The sequence below is a fragment of the Alligator mississippiensis genome, chromosome 2 (genome assembly GCF_030867095.1).
Source record: "Alligator mississippiensis isolate rAllMis1 chromosome 2, rAllMis1, whole genome shotgun sequence".
Taxonomy (NCBI): domain Eukaryota; kingdom Metazoa; phylum Chordata; order Crocodylia; family Alligatoridae; genus Alligator; species Alligator mississippiensis.
Window position 1 is genome coordinate 260580018 of NC_081825.1, and position 16158 is coordinate 260596175.

At 47.0% G+C, this 16158-nt stretch overlaps 1 protein-coding gene across 2 annotated transcripts in view; it reads left to right on the forward strand.

Annotated features, from left to right (window-relative positions):
* The first annotated feature begins 1019 nt into the window (after window positions 1–1019).
* VSX2 (visual system homeobox 2) overlaps window positions 1020–16158 on the forward strand; it is a 32121-nt gene continuing 16982 nt past the window's right edge. For both annotated transcript variants that reach the window (XM_059723079.1, XM_006268347.4), the window contains exons 1-3: window positions 1020–1503; window positions 2253–2337; window positions 5573–5696. In XM_059723079.1, the coding sequence (XP_059579062.1) occupies window positions 1068–1503; window positions 2253–2337; window positions 5573–5696 (645 nt within the window). In that variant the 5' untranslated portion in view covers window positions 1020–1067. The remainder of the gene's footprint in view (window positions 1504–2252; window positions 2338–5572; window positions 5697–16158) is intronic.

The window sequence follows — 16158 nt, forward strand, 5'->3', positions numbered from 1 at the left end:
CGCTGTTTAGGATACTATTTGCCTGGAAGTAATCGTGTCAGTAAGAAAGATCATGGTACTGAGAGAAAACTCACAGCATGTTCTATTTCTAGCACCAGTAACTGTTTTATTATTTTTGGGCCAATGTTGCCTCCTGCTTGAGTCTCAGCAGGCTGGGAGGCATGTGCTCACCCATTTAAAACTCCATGCAAAAAATTCACTCTAAGAGCCAGTCTAGTGTCCCTGTCTGCTGTGTAAGTGGATTTAGGCACCAAAGCAGGACGCTTTCCCATGCTGCTTGAGTCCCTTTAAAACAATCTTAATATAAGAGGTGGGTGGGTGTTACAAAGGTAGAGACATTCATGGATGTTCAGGGACTCCAGTGGAACAGGAGTCCCTGACCAGAACAGTTTATTTATGTGCCTAATTAGGTAGAAGAGGATCTGACCTTAGGGATGGGCCTCCTGAGGCATTCCCAGCTGGCCAAAGGTGAGCCCGGCCTTGCTGTACTGCTAACCCGTGGCTCCTACAGCCCTAACCTCAGAAACCGCCTCAGGAGCTGTCCCCACAGCACTGAGCCCGGCTCTTGCTGCCCTCCCTGTCCAGGGGCTGGGATATTTACTCCTGAACGCCTGGCTAGACGAGGACCGACCCAGCGGGTGCGGGGCTGCGTGCACCCTGCTCCCCCTGAACCCGCTGCCTCTTCACTGAGGAAGGAGCAATTCTGCAGCGCCCCTCGGCAGGCAGCGCCCCCTCGGCCCGCTTCCCCGGCGCGCCCTGCCCCACTCCTCCCTCACGCCCTGTCCCTGGCCGGGCCCGACGTGGAAGGGCCGGGGTGGAGCAGGGCCCCGCGGCCTCCTCAGCTCCACCCCCCACCGCGGGCCCGTGTCCCAGGCCGCCCCTGCCCCGCCGAGCCGCCCCGCAGCCCGTGCCGGCGCTTTTTGGAATTCCTAATCGCGGCTGGCCCCTGTGATTGGCTGCTCGGCTCTGACCCCGCTCGGGCTCCGGGCTGGGCGGATAAAAGGGGCCTGAGCGGGGGCTCCCGAGCATTCCCCGGGAGCGGGCACTGGGGACCGGCCGGCCGCAGCATGACGGGCAAAGCGGGGGACGCGCTCGCCCACAGCCTGCCCGCCAAGCCCAAGCCCGACAGCGCGGCTGGGGCGGCGGCAGCTGGGGCGGCGGCGGCGGCCCCTGGGCCGGGGGCCAAGGCCGGCTCCGGGCCCACCCCGCCCAGGTGCACGGGCTTCGGCATCCAGGAGATCCTGGGCTTGAACAAGGAGCCTCCGTCGCACCCGCGGGCCGCCCTGGACTCCTTGCCCGCCGGGCACCTGCTGGCGGCCCGCTCCGTGCTCAGCCCCGCCGGGGTGGGCGGCGTGGGCATGGGGCTGCTGGGGGCGGGCGGCATCCCCGGCTTCTACGCGCAGCCCGCCTTCCTTGAGGTGCTGGCCGAGCCCCCGAGCGTGCACCTGCCGCCCCTGGCGCGCCCGCCCGGCCAGCTGGACGCGAGCCAGACGGCCAGCTCAGGTAGGCGCCTCGGAGCCGCTGGCCGCGGGGCCCCGCCCGGGAATCGTTGCGGCCCCGCGGGGATCCGGCCACAACGGCAGCCCCCCGCCCGCCCCCGGCCCGCGGGGCAGCCCGCGCCACGGGGGGCGCCGAGGCCGGGGCAGCGCCGAGGCGCGGGGCAGCGCCCCCCCCGGCCCGCCCCGGGCCCCCATTCGTTTGCGGCGCGACGGGGTCGGCACCGCCCGCAGCCTGGACGGCAGCGCCCGGCCGCCGAGCGAGCCCGGCCGCCGAGGGTCCCGGCGGCGGCACTGAGAGGCGGGAGCCGGGGCAGGGACGCGAGCGGCCCCCGCAGCGCCAGCAGCGAGGGCAGGGCCGGCGGCGCCGCTCCCTCGGGGCACGGCGGCGCCGGGGAAGGGGAGGAAGGGTCCCGCGCTCGCCCGCCCGCCCGCCCGCCCCCCGGGGGCTTCCAGGCGGGAGCCGAGGGGAAGGGGGCCGGGGTGCGAGGCCGGGCGGCGCCGGCGTCGGCCGCTTTCGTTTTGATCCTGCCCCAAATTCAAAGGCAACGAAATGGGGCGGGATCGGGGCCGGGCCGAGGCCCGCGCCCGCCCCGGGCTGCAGGGGGAGGGAGCGGGGTGCGGCGGCGAGCGGGGCCCGGCCGGGGTCTCGCCGCCGCGGCGCGCTCGCCACGAAGCCCCGGGCCGGAGAGGACGAGCCCCGCAGGCAGGCAGCGCCCCGAGCCCGCGCCCACGCGGCCGCCTCTCTCCCCACAGATTCCGAGGATGTTTCCTCCAGCGACAGGAAAATGTCCAAGTCCTCCTTGAACCAGAGCAAGAAACGGAAGAAGCGGCGGCACAGGTGAGAGCAGCCGCTGCCCTGCCCTGGCCCGGCCCCTCTCCCCTCGGGTCTTTGCCCACCTCACTCAGCGCCGGGGCGCCGGGAGGTGCTGGGGAAGAGGCAGCTCTGGCCCAGCCTAGATCCCCCCTGGAGCAGTGGCCTAAGTGCGGCACATGGATGTAAGAGGCTGGGGAGGAAGAATGAGGGGAGCAGCCCTGGGACTGCAGCTTGCTGCAGGGGAGCTGATGCTCCTCAAAAGCCCGGGCAAGTCTAATATAAAATATAACCCAGGAAGAAAGAGATCTGTCATCCTTACCGGCCAGCTGAGGACAAATTGGGTCTAACCCCATCTTCAACTTCCCACTCTCTCTCCCCCATACACCTTGGTTTAAGAGCCAGTTGTGTGAGCAGACAGAAGGCTGGGATCAAGTCTGAACCCTTGGCAAAAGGGGACAGGAGGGAGGAATCTGTATGACTGAGACTTGATTGCTGCAGGGTGAAAAGGAGCAGGATTTGGCAGTTAACTGTAAATGGCAACAATATTTATCTGAAGGTGGTTTTTTATTTCAACACCAGACAGCCTGGAAACCAACCGACCGACCAACCAACCAACACCTTCCCCCCCTGCCCCCCCCCATATTCTCTGTGCTGAAACCAGATGCCCCTGTGTTTCTGAAATACATATTTCACAAACTGTCCTGGCATTTGCACAGAGCCTGTAGAAATGGGAATAGCCAGGTCATTGAAATTAGGTCTTTGCTAGACATTAGAGCAATCTGTTTATTGGGCAAACAGCAATATCTGTCAACCACTTATTCATTATTGAGGCATTTACCTCCTTGGGCAATTAATAAAATAGTTTGGAAATAGAACATGCCCCCAGGGAAGATGAGGAAGACTTGGTTCTTTGGCATATTGGCCAAGACACTAAGATTATGTCTCTGTATCTAGGCTGTCCCTAGCTCTGCTACTGACTGGGTGTGACACTTTGCCTTTCTGCAGCTCTGTTCCCCTACTATAAAATGGAGCTGAAATAGCTGAGCCTTATAAACATTAGATACACAGTGAACTGAATTTTTTGGATTGCCATGGCTGGAAATAGTTAAGACAAAAAATGACCAGGGACACAGCTACAGTGGATGATTTAGGAGTAATTAAATCGATCCTGTCATGAGGCAGGATGGATGGATTAAAAGTGTCCTGGTAAAAGCCTAGTTAGGATGAGGTGTGGGAACAGACTAAATATCCAAATAGATGTCCTGCCGTTATGCAACAGAATGGGCTTGGTTCCCTGCTAGAGTTCCCATCCCACTTTGGAGGAACTGACAAGTGAGCTATGTGGGGCCATTTTCAAGCCAAACTGTTCCCTGCTTGTAAATAAACTCCTTGGTCCTTTGCAAACAGGGGTGAGCTTGGAGTAAGAGAAATAAGGTTCCTGATGGGATCAGGACTGGGGATGGACCAGGATACTGAAAACATGATTTGGAAGTGCTGAATTTTTAATGTTGTGTAGTAGCAACTTTGCATTGTTTGAGGTTTTCGTTTTGTTTTGTTTTTTCCCTTTTTCTGGACTAAGTGACAGCTGAGCGGTGATGGGGAACTCACAGGTCAGCAGTCTGCAAATGACTCTGAGGGGGAGAAATTGCATGTTATGATAGGAGACTGGGACTATGGAAGTGTGTGGAAAGTGGAAAATTTAGGCTGACTGTCAGGGGAAAAATATTCTGTCAGTGAGCTATGTTGGACTTTGATTTTACTTCTTTGAGGAAATGAGTAGAAGCCCCAGTTACTAGAAGCACTTAGACTGGACAAAAACTAAAAAAAGGTCAAGAAGGCAGTGATGGGGGTTTTTTTAGTCCTGGAGAGAGAAATTGTCTGAGTGCTTGGATCTCTTTTATCCCTAGAGTTTGAAATTTCTACAAAAGCACCAAAGTGAAAAACCCCATCGAAAACAGCAAATTTAGGAGTGTATTTTAAATAAAGCTCTGATTGCAGGGAGGGTCTCCTGCATGCACATGCTGCTTTTGTTAATAATGTTATTGATCTTATGGAATCCTTTAGATCTTTTGAATATTGGAAGGTAATTTTGAAACTGTCTCTCTGTTTGTCCTATTGGGAATGTGTAGATAGATCCTCTGAAATTCTAATTTGTTTTAGAAAATAATTTAATTTTTCCCCTCTTTTGCATTTTCTCCTTTGGGAGCTATGTTGCCTATTTTTTGGTTTGATCGTTTATGTAAGTATTTTAAATCAAGGCAGTTTTCCCAATGGAAAAAAAACCCCTGCCTTGATCAGTAGATCACACCTGGAAATTATGGGTTAAAAGGGCTTGGGGTAGACTGAGATTTGGAGGTAGTAAAGGTCTGGAATCTATTGTCATTTTCTGGAGATATGCTCTCATCAGTCCAAGCTGCTATCTTTTTTTTCAATCCAGTCATCCTGGGCTGGGAACTGGTGAGGCAGGCACAGGCTGTGCTTTTGTGCCTTTGGAACAGCTGGTAAGGTTTTAATGGATCATGGAAGGATGGATTGTTTGTTTGTTAGTTTGTTTGTTTTCCCCAAGGCAGAGGAAGGTAACTGGGACTGGGATTGGAGGTATCCCATATCCTGGGGGAAATTGGTGAATATGAGTAGTAAGCAGTTTGGATAAAAGGTTTTGTGGACTTGTTAGAGAACTAGTAAGAGAACTAGCTTTGTGAAGAGGGTGAGGCCAAGGGCCAGCAACATGGGGAGGATTAGGCACTTGCAGATCTTGGGGACATGAAAAACTAAGAGCAGGGTGTTTCTTGTCAGTGCCTCAGAGTGGCTGTCACTTGAGTGTGTATATGATTAACCTAAAAGGGAAGGGAATTCTGTAAGTCAGGACTCGGGCTTCCTTCAGAAGAGTAGAAAATAATTCTCTGAAGGCTTTCTAGAAAGAAACGAGTTCTAAGAGGCAGTGCCAGGGTTAGCATTATCTCTGTACTAGTGGTGGTGTTAGGAGGGATGAACTAGGAAGGAGACTGTGTCTACAGGGAGAAGTAGCTGAAAGTGAAGGTGACTATGACAGTATAAACACAGTGTCCTGGCATTTCTGGTTGTTCCTTCACCCTCAGGCTGGACTTTCCAGTCATACAAACACAAGAAAAAAAAGTATATGTTTATTTTCCAGTTTCTTAGATTTTTCTTTTGCCTGTTTGTTCCTTCCTGTGACTGCTCCTCACCTGATTTCTTCCTCTGCTTTTTGATCATTGAGTTTTACTCCCCACCCCCACAGGACAATCTTCACTTCCTACCAACTGGAGGAACTGGAAAAGGCCTTCAATGAAGCCCATTATCCTGATGTCTATGCCAGAGAGATGCTGGCCATGAAAACAGAACTGCCTGAAGACAGGATACAGGTAATACTACTTCTTCAAGCTCTTAGAACAACCTTTCTTATCCCATCTCTCCCAGACCTTGTTCACTTACTCCCAAAGGAGAGGAGCACTTGTCTGTTGCTGAATACAACTGCAGAGACCTGGAGGCTCTTCACTATTTAAACCTCCAGGCAGCCGTAGCATCTGTTATTTGCAAACTTGTATTTGGTGGCTGTGCTATGGTGTGATGATGCGGTGTGTCTTTGCCATTGTAATGAATTTTGTGTGGTAATGTTGCTTTGTGTGTTGCTGTTGTGGGAGGATGTATTGTTTTGAACTGTCTGTGCATACATCCATAGTAACTGACACAAGATATATAGGATAACTTATAACAAATTAAAACAGCACAGAAAAATAAATCGGAAAGGAAAATTTGCAAAAAGAAAAGTTCAGAAATGGACTGGAGAGGCCTCTTGGCTTCCAAAGGTCTCTGTGGAATGGTTAAGAAGGAAATCTATGGAGATTAAATCCCTGAATTGGGAAAACCCTGCTTTCAGCCCAGTATGGGATGGAGCTGTGGGCCAGTGAAGATCTGGTCTCTTCCCCCAGGAAAGAACCTGTGGTCTACTTTAGGTAGTCTAGTGTTGCTGTTGATAAGATTAAGCATGAGCTATGGTGTGGACAAGCTTCAGCTTTTGGCAGAGGTCATGCCAGAGGAGGGGGGAGGCAGCAGAAGGGGCTGTAAAAGTGAAAACAGATCTTAAAGAAGCCTTAAGGAAGCTGCAGGTAGCACCAGAGGCAAAGCAGATTCCTGCTAATGTGCGCATGTGAGGATCACAAAGGTAATTTAAAAGATACCTCTGCTCTCTCTTTCCAGTCTGCTCCTCCTTCAGATCTCTACATTAACCACAGGAACACAGCAACCAAGTAGTGAGCCTGTGGCTTGACTCATTGTATCTCCTATATTTTATTGGCTGTCTGGGAGCTGAAACTTGGCCTTGTTCCCCTATGCATCAGCAATAGCTGCTTCTCGAGCTGCTGCAGAGCAGCTACTATGTGGCTGAGGTTCCTCTTTTGATGTCACATAAGTCTCTCTGGGATTTTACTGTATCCCTTGTTTTCTTTAACTGGCCCCTCTGCCCCTGTCTCCCAACCCTACCATGTGCACCCTCCAGCCTGTGTGTCTTCCCTGCACCCAGGGGACCAATGCATCATTATACAACCATCTCTTCAGCCCCTTGTGTGAATTGTCTTTTTCAGAGGGGTTAAAGAGAGCTCTCGTAGAGCACCAATACTGTAAATTATAGGGAGATGAGCCATGGGAGGTACAGGAATGGGAAGTTTCTCCCAAATCAGACTGCTTCATTCCATTTTCTCTGTAGTCCAGATCCTGGCCAGACCTTTCCCCCATGTGTTCGAAGTCAAATGTTCTATGTCGAGAAGGATTGGGACTTGACTCTTATCCTGTTGTGCTGGCCTACCTCCTGATGACCTCACTGACTGGGCATGTAGATGCCCTAAGCACTGTTAGGATTTTCAGCAGACCTGAGCAATAATTAATTGGCCCATTACCTGAAATGGGAACAAAGTAAGGGCTCTTATTACTCATGATCCATGTTGGAATTTCACTGTAATCAGTAAGTCCTGAAGCTTTCTCTCCTATGAAGAACAAATTAGATAGAGGGCTGGTTTTACACTTCTTGACTTTTTGGGGGGGATATTAATTCAAAGTGTAAGAGACTGAAGCAATACAAGTATTCCTTTTAATCTAAGGTCCAGTGGTGCATATGGGCAACGATCTTGGTTTCCCATAAAAAGGCTGTCATGCTTTCTCAGTGTAGTGGTGAGCTTAAGTCAGAGATATAGCTGGCTTATCACAATGTAGAAATGTAGTTTACAGATCATGCCAGGCTGACTGATTGACAGCTTGAAGTTGACGGGTTTCTGACAGACTGCGATTAGACAAATTCCTTCACGCACTTCAGATCATGGTTGCACAGGTAACTTTGATATAAAGATTTTTTTTCTTGGCATTGTGAGTCAGTGGGATTTCTACTCTTCTTGGTCAGGAATGGAGGAGTGATAAGCACTTTCATTTCACTGAATGGTTCTCTATACTTTGCTGGCCAGTAAGAGGCTGCCAACAGTTTCTATGCTGCAGATTTTGATCCTGCATTTTTTTGTTGCTGTGATCTTCCTGCTCAAATGGGACCAGGCTAGACCCATGCAGGAGGAGCTGTACACTCTGGGATGTGGTTGTTACAAGCATTAGCCTTGCTGATTACACTGGTACCCCAGCAGAAAGTGATCATGAATGACACTGGGTGGCTATAGGAAGTGTTCAAATCATAGCTTTTTGTGGTATTACTTTATGGGGAATGTGAGCATTTCATGCAAGATGAATATGTTATGTAAGAGCTCTTAAGAGCTCCGATGGGGAAGAATTTGGGTGACACGGCAATGTGTAAAGGGCCAGTACAGGACCATATTGTGTTCTTATAGTGTTTCATGTCTACTATTTCATACCACAAGCCTTGGAAAGGTGATTCTAAAGGTTGGGCAAGCTTCTTGATATTTAGTCTTGATTTTTCCTTTTCTTAATTCTGTCCCATTACATTATTCTCCCATTCTCCAGCCTAAATAATATCTTGCCTGTTTCAAGTTCATACTCCCTTAACTTGTCTTCCCAGCTGTCACTCTCCAACCCTTAGCCACTGCTTATCTCTATTGCGCCCTTCGTAATTCTCTGTCATCACTAGAGTTTTCAGCTCCTCCCAATTTAGTATCATCATTGCATTTCATAAATATACTGCTTGCTCCCTCTTAGCTCATTTAATTAAGACTTTGTATCATACTGGTCTTAGTGCAAATCCGCGCAGGTTCTCACTGGACTGCTGCTGACACTATCCTTTGTCTTCATTTATGGCATTATTTTTGGGAGGTAGAAAGTAGAGAAAAATGTGAAGTTAAAATAAGAACAATGAAATGGAAAGAGGACATAGGAATTATTCACTTCTAAGGAAAACCTATAACAAACAGTGGTATATTCTGAGTAGGCATCAAAGGCTGAGAGAGTTAGTGATTTGGAACAATGCTTTGAACACAGTTTTTAACAGCTCTCAGGTAAATGCAATGAGATTAGATATTTGTCATTCTTTAGCTTCCTCACTGTAAGGATGTGCCTTCTTTTTGGACTGGATACCCATGGAATAATCCTCAAGTTTCTTCTATGGGGTAGCACTGGAGAGAGAGAGAGGAATAATTTTTCCAGCTAGGCACCTCCTTCAAAACATGTTAAGTTACACAAGATGCATGTATAAATGGGTAATGTTATCACATGTTTGGAAGAGTCTATAGCAGAACTGAAGTGACACTTGTCAAAATAAACTCAGACCTTTCTTCATAATCCAGGTGGCATCTGTAGGTTGGTACAGGCATGCCTTTGTCTACCACATCTACACAATTTAAAGTATATCAAGACTTCTCTAAACTTACTATTGTTCACTCTACCAGCAGGAATTCTCCCATCCAATTCTGTTATGGCAAAGATGGTGATCTCTTAATTATTTTGTATGGGTTTATGTAATTTACCTCTTAGGTTTATTAAAACACTATTTACAAAGCCTGGTAATCATCTGATATTTAAAGTATCATTGCCCTGTAATAATTCGATTTGGGATTATTGAAATAATGGTGTATTAGTGTAATTGTATTCTTTACTAATTGATCAAAGGAATGTATCTGAGAAGTTTTAACAAAATATTGGGTAAATGTAATAAGACCATGACTGACCCTAGTCTCCATGTAAAGAATCAATCACAAGGAAAATAATCCGTTACTGAAGGGAAGGGAATATATTTAAAGGGTTTGGGGGTTTTTTGGTAATTCTTGATATAACCATTGTATAATGGGCAGATAGCCTAAATATTTTAGAGCAGGTGAAATTGAACTTCAGAGGAAAAGAGGTGTTTAAATGGTATATCTAGGGTTTGTGTGGTTTGTTTGTTTTTTAAGTACCCCAGGAAGGCACACTGGGAATAGTATTACATGTGGGTTACACTGCCTTTTCTTAACATCTCATGATTATTCAGGATTTGTATAATTGCTGGAGTGAATCCTTCTGAGCTAGAGGATCCATAGTAAGAGCAATGATAAAAACCTTATTTAAAGCCAAGTTGTTGGGTTCATAACCATTAACAAAAATCAGGCCCCAGCAGCCATGATTGATTTTAAAGTAAAGAATTTTGATCCAAACCCCTTTGCCTGAATAAAAATGGGGATTGCTCATTCAACACGGCCAATAATCCAGAGTATAAAGATGGAACTACTGAGATATTAATGGTGCAGAATGAATTGTTGTAACATTCTAGAGTGTTATGAGGTCATACTTTTGTCACCGTCTTCCTCCCCCTGCCCGCCCCCCACCTTTTTATAAATTGTACTTAATTGAACGGGACCAGGTTAAAGAGAGATTCTTCGTACATGCTAAAATTCATGGTGATGTTATGCCCTGTTGAGAGGAGAAAAGGGCTACATGAAGCATGTTGTCCAGAGTTCTTTTCTGTTTTTGTATACTAATGATGCTGGGACATGGTTGATCATAAACTTCTGTATATTCTGGTAGCATGTGGTATCTGCTGATGTTGGAGTTGGCAGCCTTCTGAAGAATTTGTGAAATAGGTAATTTTTATAATAGCTTGCTGCTGTTTTCTCAATAAATACCTCTTCCAATAATTCCTGAGCATCATGGCCAATGAGATTAGAGAAGTGTTCATTATCTTCCCCTGTGCTTTTATAAACATGGGAAGTGTACAGGCGAGAGTAATAAAACTAATCAAACTTACCGGCTCCCTAAGAGTGTTATTCTGCCCATATGTGCATAATAGGTATGTGAGTAGTTCATCCATTTTTACTGCCTCTTCTATAACATGCTTATTTAGCTGATATCAGTTCATAGTTGTTTTCCTTTTCAATTAAGAGTTATTTTAATTTAGCCTCTTCTGTAATGGCTTGTTTTCATTACCTTTTGTTTATGGCCCTTCAGACAATTTTCTGTCCATGTGTTCATTTTCCTCTCCAAATTTAGTGCTCATATAAAAATTGTACTAGGTGCTGTATTGGACCACAGGAAGAGGCAAGCCCTGCCCCAAAGAGTCTGCAATGTAGAATGATTAAAAAGGAATGAGAAGGTGAAAATAATACTGCACCCAACTAAACTTGAAGTGATGAGGACCCCTCCTCCAGTTAGCCAATATTTTTTAATAAGTGAATGAGCTGTGGCACTATCTTCCCAAGATGTAGCCATTTAATAGTTGGCTAATTTGTAGGCTGTACAGTAAGAGCTGGTCTTGGGAAGCACTTAAATCAGAAAGTGGACCAGCTCAAGAGGTATTCAAAGTGCAGGGCATTACATTAAACAAAATGTAGGCATGGCTGGATAATCTGGTAGTGGCAGAAGCTTTTTTTGGTCACAGAGCTGAGATTTGCTCTGCCAGTAGAGAAGGGGTTCTGCCATCACAGGGAAGCTTTGACTGTGGGGACACTCAGATTTTTCTGGTAGAACAAAAGCACATTTTCCTCACTATCATACATCCTTTCTACTCAAAATACTGCATTCAGGAGACAGATCCTGCTGCAGGTTCAAGTTACCCTTTTCTGCCCAACGCTTTTCTGAGACCTGTCGGAGCCACTGTGTGGGAGAAACCAGAGACTGAAAGGAAGAATGCCCTGTTGCTGTAATACTCTAGCAGTAGTGGCTTCTGGGGTCTGCTGCAAGCCCTTCTGACCAGTTATTCTGAAGAGACAATCCAATTGGAGCAGCATTATTGCAGGGGAGGCACACATCCCAGGGAAAAGATCAGACTCTGCTGGTGGCACTTAGTTTAGAATATATTATCTGATACATGATCAGAGGTGATGTCTGCTCCTCTACCACATATCCTTCTGGAGGGAGAAGCTGTTAGGCCTGCATCTAAAGGGTGATGAGGCACAATGTAAACAAGTGTTGGGGAAGCTACTAAATTAATATAGCTTGTTGCTCTTCGTTAGCACTAAATTAATATAGCTTTGTTTCTTTGTTTTGTGCTATCAGGGAATGTGGAAGTGAAGCATGGCTGGTGTGCAGTCGCTATTTCCTCCACGTTGGTACATCAGACAGTTTTACATGGTAGCGAGCATGATGCTGAAAGGAACGTATCTCTTCTGTTCTTTTATTGTTTCCACTCTGTCAGTCCTGGCACCCCTCTACTATTGGCCTCTCTTGGCTGCTCTTCCATCTCCAATCTCTTCCTCTCAGTGAGTAACTGAGTGGAATGATTTTTAACTACATTTATTCTGAGATGAATCTTGCTTTACTTGTTGCCTGTATTTCTAATCTATTTGGATCCCTTTCCATTTTTATCTCTTTGCTCTTTACAGCTTCTTCTAATGCAGTGTCACCAGTGAACACGCTATCAAAATTGGTCCCTCAGTTTGTTCATGGGGTGGGCCCATATATTTCTACTATGCCAGTATTCAGAGACCCTAATTGAGATTGGGACCCTAGTGTGCTAGGTGCTGTGCATACACACAATAAGAGACTGCATTTGCCTGGTGGATCTCCTTGTTTTAAATCAACAAGCCCAGTAGACAAGTCTGAAAATGATACACTTAAGCATGCAGAATTCTGATAGCTTGTGTGGATACGTTTATGGTAGTGAACATGATCCTTCTCCTATATTGTTGCAAAGACCTAGAGTTCAGTGCAGTTGGTTGAGCTGACGTAGGAGAGAGGAGAATCAAGTTCATGGTTTGAATCATGTGGCTTCATAGTCTACTGGATGTGAGAAATGGTCTCATGCAGTTTTTCCTTATCCTATAGACAACATATGCAATACTCTATAGTCTGGGTACTCAGATTTATTTATCCACTAGAATTCAAGGGAAGTCATGTATATCCAAAGTACATGGGGAAACTGTACTTGCTCATTGTACCTCAGGTCAAGAGCTGATTATAGCTGGCCTTTGAATAGTTCTCCTAGGAAGAGAAAAGGGAGGATTCAATGAACCTTCTGTACACTCCTGGGCCTCCTTGCACTCCAGCTATAATGTGACCAGATCACTACTCTGATCTAATGTTCATGTGGGATGTAGCTGCCTGACCTGCAAAAGGAACTACCTAGCCCTAAGCATACAACCCCAAATCATGGTGACATTAGCCAGCTAGAGCCATGGCTTCAGCACGTTAGCTCTATTGCTAGCTGCATCAGCTAGTGAACTTTACCAAAGGATAGCTGCACAGCTGCAAGGAAATAAAGTGCATGGATTGCAGCTTCTGTTTACATTATTAATTTATAGCTAAGGTTGGGATTTTAACAGAAAGGTTCCTGACAACAAAAATATGCTGGACCGTGCTGATGGCAATAAAGTCAGTGCAGGTAAAAGTGAATAATAAAACAGGTGATGATAGTGTGTCCGAGATGCAGAAGGTGATCACGTAAGTATGGAGGATACCCTATTGCCTGTGGGCTGGGGGCAAGCAATGGCATTTCCCCATGTATCCTGCAACCTTTGCATTCTTTGAACCTGTTTTACCTCTGGGATAAATCACAAGCTGCCACTCTGAACAGGACAGTTCTGGAGGAGCATGAGAGGAGGATGCATGTGAATAAAAAGAGATGATCCTTTCTGGAGCCTCCAATGGTTGGTACATGCCCTGAAGGGACAAGGGCAGATGAGTCTGAAAAGATGGAGAACAGCAGAGTGCAAACCCTAGTCAGCCAGTAGCCAAGAAGAAGGGGACGGCAGGAGAAGAGACAGGGGACCCTGCTGGGAGTTGGTCATGAAGGCACAGGATGAGGCAAGAGATCCCAATTCAAAATCTGCTGTTTCCTGCTTATGGAGCGCAATGCAAATTAAGGAGGCTGAATGAGATGCCTGCAGTTTCCCACTGATTGCAGCCCTCATTGCAACCAGTGAGACAAGGAGGATTTGATGTCACTGAGACCCACTTCAGTGTCCTGGGAGGAGAACTTCAGTTAGGAGTGACACTGATTGGCAAAGGCCTGAGGAAGAGCCAGGCTGGAGCAGACCACCCTTGGGAAAACCTGGCGGTGCCCAGAGTTGTGCACCTATGGGTGAATACAAATGCTGCTCCAGCCCCTAGCAGTGTGCAGTAAGTGCTTTCTGCCAAGTTGGGCCAATTAAGTGGGCCCATGCTGACTGAGTGGTCCTGCTCCTTCTCACTATATTTATAGCTATTGTGACTATGATGGACACTCTGGGATAAGTGCCATGAGTGGATTGTACCTTTGTAGGCAGCTTTCTTGGAAGAGATGGACAGGGAAGAAGAGGTGGAGGGCAGCATAAGTCATAGATACTTACAGTGCTGCACACAGGGAGCTACAGTTGGACAGTGAAAAGTACTGTGGAAACATTCTTGGGGAGTGAAGACAGCAGGATGAGAGGGAAAGGAAGAGGACAAAGGAGAATATCCTGGAGCTATAATTAGTCATCTCCAAGCTGCAAAATGACAAGCTCCGAGGGAATTTAGACTATCCATTTATATTGGGTGACAGACAGCCAAGCAAGCCTCCTCAATAAAGTACTTAGATTACACAGAAGATGATCTTTTGATAGAGATACTGGAGACCCCCACATGGAGAGAAGACAATGGAGACTGGGAAGGAGAAAAGGGAGAAGAGAACAGAGAGCAAGAGAAAGGGAAGTAATATTTTACAAAGGTGGAAGAGCATACAATTAGTTCTGTTATGCATTAGCCAAAGTAGAGTATTGAGGCAGAGATGTTGAAAGGGAAAGCAAAGAGGAATGTGTAGGCAGATGAAAAGGGTGAATGGTACACAGGAGGAGGTGAAAGAATGGGGGTGGCATAAAAAGCCTTAGAGGTATGAGTGGAGTTGAGGGAGTAGGTACAGCCCAGAGCTGAGTTGTGAGCTGAGGCCAAGTTATGGAGGGCTTAAGAGTGAAGCTAAATGGCAGTGCTTGCTTTCTCAGGTGGATTATTTTGCTTTTAGGTGCTGCTCAGAGAAGTGTCCATTTTTGGCCTGCTCTTGGTCTTTCCTTCTGTTCCCAGGTCAGCTTCTTTGAAGGTCTTGTCCTTCAGATTGTCTTATTTCTCTTCTGAGTTGCCACTTGCTTCCTTCTCTTTTCTTGCTCCAACTGTGACAATCTTGCCTGTTGTGTCAGCCTGCAACCTAATGGTGCTTTCCTTTGTGCCTCATCTGACGTGGCTCTTGAGGCTGCTGATGGCTCTGTGTAACCAAAGACCTAGTCAAGGGAGCTGCTGAGAGCTTGGTGATTAGAAAGACACCACTCTTGGTGCTTACAACTCTGTGTTTCAAGCATCTTCCTTGCTACATAAACATCTAAGGAGGACAAAGCAAGGAGGGAGCAGGGTAAGCAATAACACATTGGATAGTGTTATATGTATATTGCCATAGTACTTGGAGGCGCCAGTCAGGCTCAGGATCAAATTGTGTTAGGCCAGGGGTAGACCTGCCCAGTCTGATGTACTGATGGTTCACACACAGTGCCTTGTGCTGAGTCTTTACTGCTTGAGCTAAAAGACCTAGTCCTGGCCTCTGCTGAACTAATCAAAATCCCTGCCAGGGAATTATGCCATGCTTTACTTCCCCTACTAAAACTACTTTGCACATAGCACTTATCCCCAGGAGCATCCATGTGCAGAGCACATTATGAACATTAACCAATTAATCCTCACAACAGCCCTCAAAGATAAGTCAGTATTATCACCCCCATTTTTGAAATAGGGAAATGGAGACATGGGTAGGGAAAATGACATGCCTGACAAAGTCAAACAGAGCTCTACCACTATTAGAGCTTGGGCATCCTGTCTCCAAGTCCCATTTCAAATTCTTGTGAGCACTCCTCTGTACCTGCCACATTGCACTCCAGAGGTGACATGGTATAGGGAAAAGTGCTTTTGGCATTTTCCAGTATGCCAGACCATATAAAGGCATATGGAATTGCATTGGTTTGAGAGAGCATCTCAACATGGCAGCTACCCCTTAGAACATAAATAATCAAAATGAGATTTTCAGGAACTAAAGCTGCTAACCAGCTCCCCCTCATCTGTTCCACTCAATATTTATGTCCAGTGAGTTAGAGACCTCAAGAGGGGAAGCAGGATGAAGGGAAGAGGAGCTCTCCAGAGCCTCACTTAAGGGATGGAAGCAAGGATGCAGTCCAAAGCAGTGGGTTACACTCAAAGGGGTGATTATCATGCATGGGCTACAAAAAATCCAGTCAATTCACCAGTAATCAGTAGGAGAATTTCCTAGATGTGCCGTAGTCTCTGCCCAGTCCTCAGGGCAGAGATTTCTAGGCAGGACCCTCTCTCTAAATGTTGTTAGGATCACTGAGTTAACCATAATGCTGTGAACAGAAAAGAATAAACTGCAAGGTGCTTGAAGCTGGTTGTGTCTCTGTGTCTGGACAGAGCCATTAAACTTGTTCATTTGAGGGGGCTGAATTCCACTTCTGGCTA